Here is a 14261-nt window from a genome sequence, read left to right as displayed (position 1 = left end):
TGTAATTTTTCTTTGTTTTGGTCTGGCTTCTTTCAGTAAGCAAAATTAGAGTGTTTCATTGTTAAGACTTTTTTTTTTTGTATTTTTTCTGAAGTTGGAAATGGGGAGGCAGTCAGACTCCCGCATGCGCCCAACTGGGATCCACCCAGCATGCCCACCAGGGAGCGATTGCCCATCTGGGGCATTGCTCTGTTGCAACCAGAGCCATTCTAGCACCTGAGGCAGAGGCCATAGAGCCATCCTCAGTGCCCAGGCCAACTTTGCTCCAATGGAGCCTTGGCTGCAGGAGGAGAAGCGAGAGACAGAGAGGAAGGAGAGGGGGTGGAGAAGCAGATGGGCGCTTCTCCTGTGTGCCCTGGCTGGGATTCGAACCTGGGACTCCTGCATGCCAGGTTGACGCTTTACCACTGAGCCAACCGGCCAGGGCCCATTGTTAAGACTTTTGACTAAGTTTTTTATAGATTCCCTTTATAAGGTTATGGAAATTTCTAGTTGTCTGAAACTTTTTTCTTAGGAATGGATGTTGGGTTTTGTTAAATGCTTTTCTACATCTATTGATAGCATTATGCTGTTTTTCTTCAAGACTTAATGTGGTGAATTAAATTGATTTTAAAATGTTAATTCAAACTTAAATAATTCTTGAGATAAAACCCACATGGTCATAATAAATTTCTTTATGTATTGTTAGATGTGATTTGTTGAAATTTCTTTAAGAATTCTTACATCTGTTTTCAAGAGGGATATATATTCTAACTTTTTATTTAATTGACTGTCTCTGACTGACTTTGGTACCGTGGTAATGCTGACTTTGTAGAATGAGTTGCAGTGTTTCCTCTTTAATTTTCTGGAAATAGAATTGGTATTATTTCTTCTTCAGATATAAATTATACTATTATGACACAGAGTTTTCTTTGTAGGAATGTTTTCAACTACAAATCAAATGTCTATAGTGAATATAAAGCTGTTTAGTTGATATCTTACAAGAAAATGACACATCATCTAACCTGTTGAAAGTATCAGCATAAAGTTGTTCATAATAAGGGTAGTTTCACAGACATACTTAGTCTCAGATCAGTTTGTCTAGAGCTAATGAATTTTGCTTATTTTTTCTTTAAAAATGATATTCTGGTTACATTGAGATTTTATTATTCTTTGTTTTCTGCTTCATTGATTTCTGCTCTTTAATTCCTTTCTTCTTGGGGTTTCACTTTCTCTATTCTTTAGTTTCTCAAGGTGGAAACTGAGGTAATTGGTTTGAAACCTCTAGCTATGTGCCCCAAATTTGCACATTTGTGTTTTTATTTCATTTCAAAATACTCTTTTATTTCCCTTTTGAATTTTTTCTTTGACCCATGGGTTTGCAAATATCTGAGATCTTTCCAAATAACTTTCTGTTACAGATTTTTAATAGTTCCATTGCACTCAGAGAACATACTTTGTATGATTTGAATACTTTTAAATTTATTGAGATTTCTTTTATGGCCCCCAAGATGATCTATTTTGATAAATGATAGATCATAAAGAGAATGTGCATTGTGCTTCTTTATAATGTCAGTTAGGTCAGAATTTGTTGGTAGTGTTGTGTAAGTCTTTCTATCCTTACTGATTTTTTGTTCATTCTTATAGTTAGTGAGAAGGCTTTTTTTATAGGAGTTTTTTTATTTTGTTCTGTTTGTATTCTTGATAGAAATCTATTATCACATAAGTGATTTCCAGTTATTTTTTCCCCAGCCTATCACTTTTTTATTTGCTTAATAATATCTTTTAGACAGCAAACACTTTTTTTAATATAAATTTTTTTATTTTAATTATTTGATTTATTTATGTATGTATGTATTTTTTACAGAGACAGAGAGTGAGTCAGAGAGAGGGATAGACAGGGACAGACAGACAGGAACAGAGAGAGATGAGAAGCATCAATCATTAGTTTTTCATTGCGCGTTGCAACACCGTAGTTGTTAATTGATTACTTTCTCATATGTGCCATGACCGCAGGCCTTCAGCAGACCGAGTAACCCCTTGTTGGACCCAGCGCCTTGGGTTCAAGCTGGTAGGCTTTTGCTCAAACCAGATGAGCCCGCGCTCAAGCTGGAGACCTCGGGGTCTCGAACCTGGATCCTCTGCATCCTAGTCCGATGCTCTATCCACTGCGCCACCGCCTGGTCAGGCGACTGCAAACACTTTTGATTTAAATGTAGTTGTTTCTTGATTTTTCTTCTGTAGTTGTTTCTTGATTTTTGTCCTGTGGTCATGCTTTTGATGCCATATTTGTAAACATTTTGTCTTAACCTCAAAATTTCTTCTGTTTTACTTTAGAAATTTAATCATTTAATCTTTTTAGTTAAGGTATATGAACAATGCCTGTCCAGGTGGTGGCACAGTGGATAGAGCTTCTGCCTGGGACGCAGAGGACCCAGGTTCGAAACCCTGAAGTCGCCGGCTTGAGCACAGACTCACCAGCTTGAGCGTGGGGTCGCTGCCTTGAGCATAGGATCATAGACATAACCCCAAGATCACTGGCTTGAGCAAGGAATAACTTGCTCTGCTGTAGCACCCTCACCCTCCCGTCAAAGCACATCTAAGAAAGCAATCAATGAACAACTAAGGTGCCGCAACAAAGGATTCATGCTTCTCATCTCTCTCCCTTCCTGTCTGTCCCTCTCTTGCCAAAAAAAAAAAAAAAGGTATATGAACCATATATAAAGTTGATTTTTATATATGGTGTGATAATAAGGATATAAGTCCACTTTTTGCATAGGGATATTAATTTGTCCAAGTGCTATTTGGTGAAAGACTATCCTTCTCCCTCCTTGACACTGTTCTTAAAAGTCAAATGATGATAAATACCAGGTTTTATTTCTGGATTTTCTGATCTATCTTTAGACACTCATACTACCTATATTTATTACATTAGCTTTAGAGTAGGTGAGTATGTTTTAAGCTTTACTGAGATATAATTGACATAAAACATGTAAGTTTAAGGTATACAACATGATAATTTGATACATATTTATATTTTAAAACAATTTTCACAATAACGTTATTTAGCACCTCCATCCCATCACATAATTAATCACATTTTTGTGTGTATATGTGGTGATAAAACTTAAGATTTGGTTCTCAGTAACTTTCAAGTATGAAATGCTATATTGTTTTCTTTAGTCACCATGCTATATATTATATCCCCAGATCTTATTCATGTATTAACTGGAAATTTATACCAGTGTTTTTTCATTTTCTTCTATACCCCCACACACCCACCGAGCTTCTGGCAACCACCATTCTACTCTCTATTTTTTCTGAGTTTTACTGTCTTAGATTTTACATATAAATGAGTACATCCCATCTTTTATAGTAAATTTTTTTATAAATAAATTTTTATTAATTTTAATGGGGTGACATCAATAAATCAGGGTATATATATTCAAAGAAAACATGTCCAGGTTATCTTGTCAATCAATTATGTTGCATACCCAGCACCCAAAGTCAGATTGTCCTCTGTCACCTTCTATCTAGTTTTCTTTGTACCCCTCTCCCTCCTGCTCTCCCTCCCCCCCCCCCCCCCGTTACCACTACACTCTTGTCCATGTCTCTTGGTCTCGTTTTTATATCCCACCAATGTATGGAATCATGCAGTTCTTGTTTTTTTCTGATTTACTTATTTCACTCTAATATAATGTTATCAAGATCCCACCATTTTGTTGTAAATGATCGAATGTCATCATTTCTTATGGCTGAATAGTATACCATAGTGTATATGTGCCACATCTTCTTTCTCTAGTCTTCTTTTTTTTTTTTTTTTTTTTTTTTTACAGTGATTATGGCCTTTAAGCAAACTCTTGGCCAATACAGCAAGAATCCATAAAAGAGTAGTGTCCTTAACATGTTCCCCAAGTCCAAGTTGGCACCTGCACCATTCCAAATCCCTGCAAATGCAACCCAACCCCAGTTCAGTTCGTTAGGAGCTGTCACAAGGAGCAGGAGTCCAGGAAAAGTCCACATCCAGGAAAAGTCCGCATGGCACTGGAATTGTTGTCACAATTCTATACCTTGCAGCTCATGTCCAAGTCCCAATGACCGCTGCTTCTAGCTGGTAATGATTCAGGTAGACTGGAAAAGCCATCTGCAGCATGTGTGGAGATGGATCTTCTGTTCTTCTCTACCTGGAGAGATGAGACCAGGTTGCTTTTCCCTGGAGCTCTGCGACTGTGGCGTGGTAAAGAGAACCTTGGGATACACTAAGCTGGGTGGCAAAGGTAAATTCATAATAGAAGTTGGCAAAGGGGGGAAAGAGAGCTCTAAATTAGGCATAGGTCCCAGCCTGAAATGAGTGGGGCATTGAGGTAGGAGGAATAAAGGTAACACTATATATTAAACAAAGCAGCAGAAAATAGGACTATCAACACCCACAACAAAGATCTTCGAGGGAAAAATAAAAAACCTGACTATTCAGGCAAGACATAGTTAAGTGGCCCTTGTGCAAATGAGATCAGTTTACCTGCTTCTTGGAAAAAATACCCTAGGCTCGTCCACAGTGTCGTAGATGGGGCCGATGGCCCTGGGCACCTTCTGCCTTCAGTGGCAAACCCCAGCATTCTGGGCAAGGTTAGGTCATAGGTGGCTGGAGCAGGGCTGGAAGAGACTGAACCCTCCCTTAGAGGAGCGAGGGGGAAGCCTACCTTCCTGTGTCCCTGTTTCCTCACAGCAGAGGCATGTAAGCCTGGCAGGCTTTAGCTCAATGACCTTCCTATTCACTATTGAAGCAGGACCCAGATGAAATCCTATGAGACCCCTTTGGGGCATTGGAGCCTTTAAGGGTGTATCCTCAAAGCTGGGAGTTCACCTGATCTCTATTGGGCTTTTTCTGCCTCTTGGTACCTTAAAAGCCATGCTCAGAAGATCTCGCTGAGGGGTTTGAGGATCCCCATCTGCCTATATAAACCTTTTCCTTATATCTGGAGCTATTTGGAGAAAGTCAAAACAGTGTTATTAGCTGGATCAAATAAAAGAAGGTAGAAGTTTGCCAGAGAAAAAGATTTGGCATCTCCTGTTCATCAGCATTCAAAAGAAATTTAAAAATTTTTAAGTAAAAAGCACGATTTCCAGGATATGACTCCCCCCTTTTAAATTTTTTTAAATTGACCTTAAAATATATGCTGGGTACACTTTAATAATACCTTGACTTTAAAGACTGTAAGAAATACCCATAATTCGAAAGGTTTGACAGAATACAGTAAATGCTTTTGCTACATATGCAGGAGCATTGTCAGTTTAACCAGTTTAGGAAATCCAATAATAGAAAAATGTATACAGACAATGAGCTATAACATGCTTAGCAGCCTCTCCTGTTCTGACAAGAGGTTACTATAAATCCAGAATAGGTATCCACTGTAACATGGACATAGGACTGTTTGCCAAATGAAGGTATATGAGTAACATCCATTTGCCATAGTTGTCCTGGTAGGAGTCCTTGAGAGTTCACTCCAAATGAAGGGACCGATTGTAGTATAGGACCCCTTAGACAGGATTTACCAATCTGCCATGCTGCTACCCGAGAAAGTTGAAGCTGTTTACACAGGACTGCAGCATTCTGGTGATTAATAGTATGAGACTGAATCGCTCGATCTGTCATGGTTGCTCCAAATAATTTTCTTTTGGGTAGCTTGATCAACAAAGGCATTCCCTTGTGCTAAAGCTCCAGGGAGCATGGAGTGAGCTTGAGTATGTCCTATAAAACATGGAGCTCTATGTTGACATACAAGTCTTTGAAGAAGGAGGAACTGCTGAAATAGTTTATCAGCAGTTGTCCCTAAGACAGCAGTCTTTATAGTGGAAACAACCGTAAGTAAATATTTGCTGTCTGTATATAGATTAAAGGAGGAATATGGCAAATGCTGAAAAGCCGTGATAATGGCATATAATCCTAGTCTTTGAGCTGATTTTAAATTGACTGTTTCAGAATAAAGTTGTCCATTGATTTGCAAAAGCAATTTGCCATTTAGTGGGAAGTTTCCCAGAGCCATTGTTATTGATCCTTTGAAAAAGGAATAACAATAATTTTGAGGCTCAAAACCTATAAACTGTAAAGGTCGCCTATGCCCCTTGATAATCCAGGAGGCAACAAGATCAAAATATGGAAGTGTATTCCATGGGCTATTAGATGGTTCAGTGTGCCCAAGCTGTAGCTGCTCTTGTGCCAGTTGAGCAGCTGCCCTAAGTTTCTCCTGAGGAAGGGGCCATTGGTCTACCCATACAGGATTATCTGATTTCCAAGTAATTGGGTCTGCACAATGCATTATTGAGGTAGCAGAAGCTACCAAGGCCCCTATGCTAAATTTTGATATCCTAATCCACACCTTCTGGTATTGGGTGCCACTTCTATGGGAGTGAGAATTCCTCACTGTTCTTTCCCTAGTCCCTTAGTGGGCAAAAATCCTTGATCAAGCATCTGAGTACTGACTAGACCATTAGGACTGACAAGCAACGCTCCTGTATTTTTCAAAACATCTCTACCCCACATACAGTAAATTTTTAATGTAAAATAGTGTAAGTCTTCCTTGTTTGTTCTTTAAAATTATGTTATGACTATTTTAAGCTCTTTTGCATTCCTATATAATTTTTAGGATCAGCTTGTCACTTTTTATACAAAACCTTCCTGGAATTTTGATGGAGGATATAGTGAATCTGTAGACCAGTTTGGAGAAAATTGCCCTCTAAACAATAGTGAATTTTCCAATCTCAGACTATAGATTATATCTTAATTTTTTTAGCTATTTTTTAATATTTTTAGGAATTTTTAAAATGATTTTTAGTGTATAAGTATTACATTACTTTATAAATTTGTTTCTAAGTGTTTTTACGTTATGCTATTGTAAATGGAATTTTCTTAAGTTATATTTTAGACTTCATACTAATATATAAACCTTTTATTTTTATAAAATTACAAAATAGTTTTATTCTATAGTTTTGGATTTTCGTAGATTCTTTAGGATTTGCTACGTGTAGAATAATATCATCTGTAAATACAGTTTTTAAATTTTTTTTGGTGGCAGAGACAGCGACAGATAGGGACAGACATATAGGAAGGCTTCATATGGGATTTATATAGGAAATCAAACAGAGGAGCATTATAAAGAAGTAGTATTAATGAGATAAATGGAATGTTACCAATTTAGTTTTCAAAATAGAATCTTTAGATTGGATAGACTAATGACTGTTAAGTAAGTCAGGAAAAATATTCAACATAGTCAAAGACCATGGGATAGTTTTAAAAGCAACCAAAAAGGAAAGACTATTATTTTAGTTATGGTAAAAGAATTAAAAAATCATAGGCCATAAAAAACAACTTAATGGAAGAAGAAATAACAGGAAAGATTTCAACAACAATTTTTCAAAGATGAAAAGTGGATGTTTTTTATTTTCTAGTTGAGTTTGTCATCTGTTTGTTTTGAGAGAGAGAAAGAGAGAGACAGTAGGAGAGAGAGATGAGAAGCATCAACTCATAGTTGCATCACTTTGTTTGTTGATTGCTTCTCTATGTGCCTTGACTGGAGGGCTCAAGCCAAGCCAGAGAACCTTTGGCTCAAGGCAGCAACCTTGGGCTTCAAGCCAGTGACATTTGGGCTGAAGCGAGTGACCATGGGATCATGTCAATGATCCCACACTCAAGCCAGCAATCCTATGTTTAAGGTGGTGAGCCCCCCACTCAATCCAATGACCTGGGTGTTTCAAACCTGGGACCTCAGCATCCCAGGTCGACACTCTTATCCACCAGTCAGGTGAGTTTCTCATTTTTTTATACTACAGGGAAACATTTCAGAATCATGTTTTCAGACTTCTTATACAAGACCATGATATGATTTCTTCTGAGAAAATTATTTTATTATTTTAATCTTTTTTTTTTTCTTTTTTTTTTTTTACAGAGACAGAGAGAGAGGGATAGACAGGGACAGACAGACAAGAACAGAGATGAGAAGTATCAATCATTAGTTTTTCGTTGCGCATTGCAACACCTGAGTTGTTCATTGATTGCTTTCTTATATGTGCTTTCAGCAGACTGAGTAACCCCTTGCTTGAGCCAGCGACCTTGGGTCCAAGCTGGTGAGCTTTTGCTCAAAGCAGATGAGCCCGCGTTCAAGCTGGCAACCTCGGAGTCTTGAACCTGGGTCTTCGGCATCCCAGTCCGACGCTCTATCCACTGAGCTACCGCCTGATTAGGCAATCTTTTTATTTTTTAACATTTTATCTTGACCTAACCTGTAGGTCAGATTGATAATTAAAATATGAATATTAATTAAAGATATTTTTGAGTGTTTATGTATCTTTGACATTTAGTTTTTATTTTTATGCCTAAAATTCTGTTAATAATAAAATTAAGGAGTAGTATATGGTAGCAAATACTTAGTCATGTCACTTGCTTATAAGAGTATTAGTGATGCAGTGCTTTTCTATGTATTTTGTCAACTATTTTCACTGATGGATATTACAACAAATAGATGAAAAATATCTTCAGTTGTATGAATGTATTAAATAACTGATCATTCTGAAATATATGGATTTAATTAGCAAACAGGAGAGTTTCAGCTCATTAGGTCTGCACTTAAATATTACTACCTCTTAGAAGTCTTTCTTTTGACCCTTTTTGCTTCCCTTCATTATTTTACATGCTTGCTTGTTCTTGTACTGCTCTGTAGTAACATTTAATATTTTTTAAGATAATATGTATTTTAATAACCTTTTTTTAAATTTATAATTTCTATTCTTAAGTTCTTGTTCATAGTCTAATAAAAAAGGGTACAATATGACTTTTCAGTAACTCCTTGAGGCTGTTTCTCCCCTAGGCTGTTTACAAAAAATTTTTTTTATAATTGTTCTATTTTGCAAAATGTAATTTTTTTTAACCAAGTATTGTGACAAGACTTGTTGAGACGAATTCATTGTGTGCTACAATTTAGGTATCATACTTGAAGCTCATAATTATTTCTCTGTAGAGCTCTCTTGAGATTCCTTGTACATAAGAGATAATTGTGTCAAAACAGCCATATTAGCCGAGAGTTATTTTCCAAACTTTGTATAGTAGTAATTTTAATTTAGTCAACTTTTTTACTAGGAAAGCATTTGTAAGGGTCCTATGAGAAATATTTAATTAAAACTTATTAAAGTTATTTTTTGTTGTTGTAAGCAAAAAATATTTGATCCAACTGCCAAGAAAGTAATACAAAACAAAAACAAGTCCAGATATTAAATTATAGGTTTATGTCTTCTAAAATACACATATTAACTGTGAGGATCAGTAAATTAAATATTTTTTTTCATAGAAATGAACATAATCATTCTTTTATGCTGTAAAATAGAGTTACAACAAAGGATTTTGCCCCAGAATCATTTTTTTCTAGATTTAAATGTTTCTTTGATTTTGCATATAAAGTGTATCCATATTTCATTTTTAGTTATTTCAAGTCTTCAGTGCCACAGTGCTATAAAATTAGTCCGTGTTATGATTGTCTTAACCCTTTCCTCATGTCTTTTTTTGCCCTCTACTTTAATTTTTGCTTTTCAAAACTCTCAGACACCTGCATCTAGACATTACCTTTTTAAATGGAGCAAGGCTGTTGGAAATAGAATTAAGGTGTTAAAAAGAAATTTTATATGAAAACCAAAGATTGGAGTTTTCTACATGAAAAAAATATCCATAATATCAAAAGATGTGTTGTAATTAAATCAAGGATTGTTTAGAAACGTGCTGCATTTTTATTTTATACTTTTATCTACTTAAATAGAATGTTAGCTCCTAGAAGTTAAGAAGGCTTCATCAAAATATTGATGGTATATACAGAAAGGATCTGTGTTCTAAGAACATAAGCTTTTAGAAGTCTAGTAGGCAAGACAAAAAGGCATTAGAAACTAGAGATGGTTATTAAAAAGTTTTGAACAATAGTTCCCTATTGAAGTAAAGTTAAGCCTTTATATTCTCTAGCCTTAGGAGTTAGCCATCCATAATCTCAGTACCTACTGTTGGTAATAGTATTTTCAATGGTAATGAATAGAAGAATGATTGAGCTGTGTATATATGAGATTACCATACTCAGTCATCATTATAGTTTTAATTGGTGAACGATACCTAGTTATCTTGTCCTCAATCTGCTTCCCTGAAATGAAAAACATAGCTGTGTGTATGTGTGTGTATTTAAGGATTAATTTTTATAAAGGTGTAATAGATCAGAGTACAGTGGATCTCTGGGAGTTGACTACTTAGTAGGACTGAGAAAGCTAATAAAATGCTATGATTTCGTTGTTTAGTGATTGTGTTTTCTTTTTTGTATGGGGCTGTTTATTTTTGCTGTTGTTATTTGTTTTTATTTGGACAGCTTTGTAGAAGACAAAGTACGTGAACTTGCAGTTTATAAAGATGGAAATTCACATTAAATAGTAGAACAATACCAAGTGACAGGCAAAGATGTGTGAAGTGCTGATTAATGGAGAAATTGGTCAATGCTAATATAAAATTGAAAATAAATACTCCTCACCTAGTTATTTCACTGTTAGCTATAAAAACAGACTAACAGACTTAGTTGACTGTGTCCTGCATCAGGTACACAGTGCTCCAAGAAAAGTAATACTTGCCTTTCCACATGTGAAGGGTTTTAGTATTTTTTTCCTTTCCTTTTTTTTGTTTTTATTTGAGAGAGAGAAACATCCATTTGTTGTTCCACTTATTTATGCATTGATTTTGATTCTTATATGTGCTCTGACTGGGGATTGAACTTACAACCTTGGAATATTGGGACAGTGCTATAACTGAGTTGCCCAGCCAAAGCACATTTTAATATTTTCTATCCTAAATACTTTTTTTTTTTTTTTTTACAGAGACAGAGAGTGAGTCAGAAAGAGGGATAGATAGGGACAGACAGGAACGGAGAGAGACGAGAAGCATCAATCACTAGTCTCTCATTGCCTGTTGCAACACCCTAGTTGTTCATTGATTGCTTTCTCATATGTGCCTTGACCGCGGGCCTTCAGCAGACCGAGTAACCCCCTCGCTGGAGCCAGCGACCCTGGGCTCAAGCTGGTGGGCTTTTCCTTAAACCAGATGAGCCCGCACTCAAGCTGGCGAGCTCAGAGTCTCGAACCCCGGTCCTCTGCATCCACAGTCCGACGCTCTATCCACTGCGCCACCGCCCGGCCAGGCTATCCTAAATACTTTTATATTTTGTTTGTTTAGAGTGAGAGACAGGAAGAGAGAGATGAGAAGTATCAACTCATAATTGTGTCACTTTATTTGTTCATTGATTGCTTCTCATATATGCCTTGGCTTGGGGACTATAGTCAAGCCACTTAACCCCTTGCTCAAGTAGTGACCTTGGGCTTCAACCCAGCAATCTTGTGCTCAAGCTGGTGAGCATACAGCATACACTTAGGCTGGATGAGCCCACTTTCAAGCTGGCAACCTTAGGGTTTCGAACTTGGGATCTCAGCGTCCCAGGTCGATGCTCTATCCACAGCACCACCACCTTATGTTTTTGTTGCCACTCACTAAATGTATTTCATAATGTACTCATAGGTAGTGATGCACTGTTTGAAAAATACTATCCACGTACCTGCCCTGTGGTAGCACAATGAATAAAGCATCAACCTGGAATGCTGAAGTTGCTAGTTCAAAACCTTGGGCTTTCCTGGTCAAGGCATATATGACAAGCAATCAATGAACAACTGGAATGAAGCAACTAAGAGTTGAATTTTTCACTCCTATATTCCTCCCCCCCGTAAAATCAATAAATGAAATCTTTTTTTTTTTTTTTTTTTTTTTTTTTTTTTACACAGGGACAGAGAGAGAGTCAGATAGATAGATATAAACAGACAGACAGGAACAAAGAGAGATGAGAAGCATCAAACATCAGTTTTTCATTGCAACACAACATCATAGTTGTTCATTGATTGCTTTCTCATATGTGCCATGACCGTGGGCCTTCAGCAGACTGAGTAACCCCCCGCTCGAGCCAGTGACCTTGGGTCCATGCTAGTGAGCTTTTTGCTCAAGCCAGATGAGCCCGCGCTCAAGCTGGCAACCCTGGGGTCTCGAACCTGAGTCCTTCCGCATCCCAGTCCGACACTCTATCCACTGCACCACCGCCTGGTCAGGCAATAAATAAAATCTTTAAAAAAAAGAACAAAAATACTACCTGAGGGAAACTCTCACACATACATGTATACAAGAGGACATGTACAAGAATGTATATGGTATTCACTATTAATAAAAGCAGAAATTTAGAAACAATCTAGATGTCTGTCAATGAGAAAATGTATAAATAATTTGTAAAATATTTATAAAGAGACACTGAACAGCTGTTAAAATTAATATATTGGAACTGGAACTCTGCGAATCAGTATGTATAAGTGTCAAAACATGGTTTGTGAAAAAACAAATTGGAGAGAGTACCTACAGGATATTAATAATGTAAAGACTTAAAATCCATAACACAATACATTTAAAGTTAAAGCATAAAGCTATAGATAGGAATGATAGTCATTGAATCAAGGGTAGTAATTTATTCTTGGGGATAGCGATGCATCAGTAAGAGGTATATAGTAAGTTTCAACTGTAATTTAGTTCTTAACTAAAATATTACAGTTGAAATACTTTTATTATATTCTCAATAACTATTATATCTGAAATTTTTTATATTTAGAAAAAATAAATGTCCTTGAGCCATTTATATTTAGTATTTTAAAGGTCTAGCAAGATCCTTTCACAGTTGCAGTTAGAGCTACCTTTTTATGCTTTTGTCTGTAAATGACTAGATTGATGGCACTTAAAAAATTACAATAAACACTTAATGGAAGGTTTAGTAGGTACCAGGCACAGTTCTAAATCTTTTACTTTTATTAAGTGACTTCATTCTCACAGTAACTCTGTAAGCTCCAGGTACAGTTATTCCTATTTTACAGATGAGGAAATCTAAGAAAGGGGGCTATAACTTGCACAAGACTGCATAGTTAGTAAATAGAGCCAGAATTTGAATTTAAGATGTCTTGCTCCAAAGCCTACACCATTAACCTTTACACTAAAAAGAATACTAACGGCAACAAAAAAAATTTTTTTTTAAAGAATAAAACTAAAGATTGTATATATTATGTAGTATGACTTAGAAAGGGAAAGTTTCTCATATTTTTACTCTTAAGCAATGACAGGGACTTAAACAGAACTGAGATTTATTAAAGCAGAGAATGAAATATTAGAATGCCCGAAATCTCATAAAACTTTCTTTTAATTCATTAGATGTGTGCTAACTTAAAAAGATTCAGTAATTTAGAAAAACAAATTTAGAGTTCTATTTATTCTGTGTTTGGATATTGGTACTCTGAATTGCTCGGAAAATTTAACATGTTTGTTAACTCCATAATAGCTGCGAGGCTTTCAGAAAGCTCCAAATGCCCACTCAGTCCAATGAATATAGAGAGATTGCATTAAGATAAGATGATTTTCAGAAGCATTATTTTTCTCTTTGGTATTGGTAGTCTTTATTGTACAGAAGCCATATAAAAAGAAGATATTCAAGTTAGAGATCTTTGAGAGTGCAGATATTAAATACAGCTATTAGGAATGTTAATATTTATTGCTTGCTGAAAATGAGTATGGAGTACTTTCTAACTTTTCATATTAATCAGTTTTTTTATTCTTTTTTTTTTCCTTCCACCTCCAGTGATGCTATTGCTGAGATTAGAGCCATTTGTATTGAAGAAATTGGAGTATGGATGAAAATGTATAGTGATGCCTTCCTAAATGACAGTTACCTAAAATATGTTGGCTGGACTCTTCATGACAGGGTAAGTTATTCTATTTCAGCCTTTGATAGAAGGTATGCTTGTCTTATTACTAGACAATATTTTTAACAATATGGAAATCTAAGATGATGCATCAGAGTAACTATTCTGTCCCTGGCTGGTGGCTGAAAGGATAGAGTATCATCCTGGTGCACTGAGGTCATAGATTTGATCCCTGGTTAGGGCGCTTACAAGAAGCAATCAATGAGTGCACAACTAAATGGAAAACTAAGTAGAACAAGTTGATGCTTCTTTCTCTCTCTCTCTCTTTCTTTCTTCCTCCCCCTCCCCCTCTCTCAAATCAATGGTAAAAAAATTTTTAAATAACTATTCACTTGGTGGCCATAATGAAATTTGAGGCATCAGCTCATGTATGAAAGCCATTCTTACTTAGTTGTAATGCTGTCTTAAGCCAAAATTAACAGTTTGGTACATATAAA

General features: G+C 36.2%; 1 protein-coding gene across 2 annotated transcripts in view; it reads left to right on the top strand.

Annotated features, from left to right (window-relative positions):
• Positions 1-14261, top strand: part of STAG1 (STAG1 cohesin complex component) — a 468912-nt gene that overhangs the window by 281412 nt on the left and 173239 nt on the right. For both annotated transcript variants that reach the window (XM_066244489.1, XM_066244487.1), the window contains one exon: positions 13701-13824. In XM_066244489.1, coding sequence (XP_066100586.1) covers positions 13701-13824 — 124 coding nt within the window. The remainder of the gene's footprint in view (positions 1-13700; positions 13825-14261) is intronic.

Source organism: Saccopteryx bilineata, chromosome 10 (genome assembly GCF_036850765.1).
Source record: "Saccopteryx bilineata isolate mSacBil1 chromosome 10, mSacBil1_pri_phased_curated, whole genome shotgun sequence".
In the NCBI taxonomy this organism is placed as follows: domain Eukaryota; kingdom Metazoa; phylum Chordata; class Mammalia; order Chiroptera; family Emballonuridae; genus Saccopteryx; species Saccopteryx bilineata.
The sequence above is the reverse complement of the archived record's forward strand: the minus strand, read 5'-3'. Positions and strand labels throughout refer to the sequence as shown.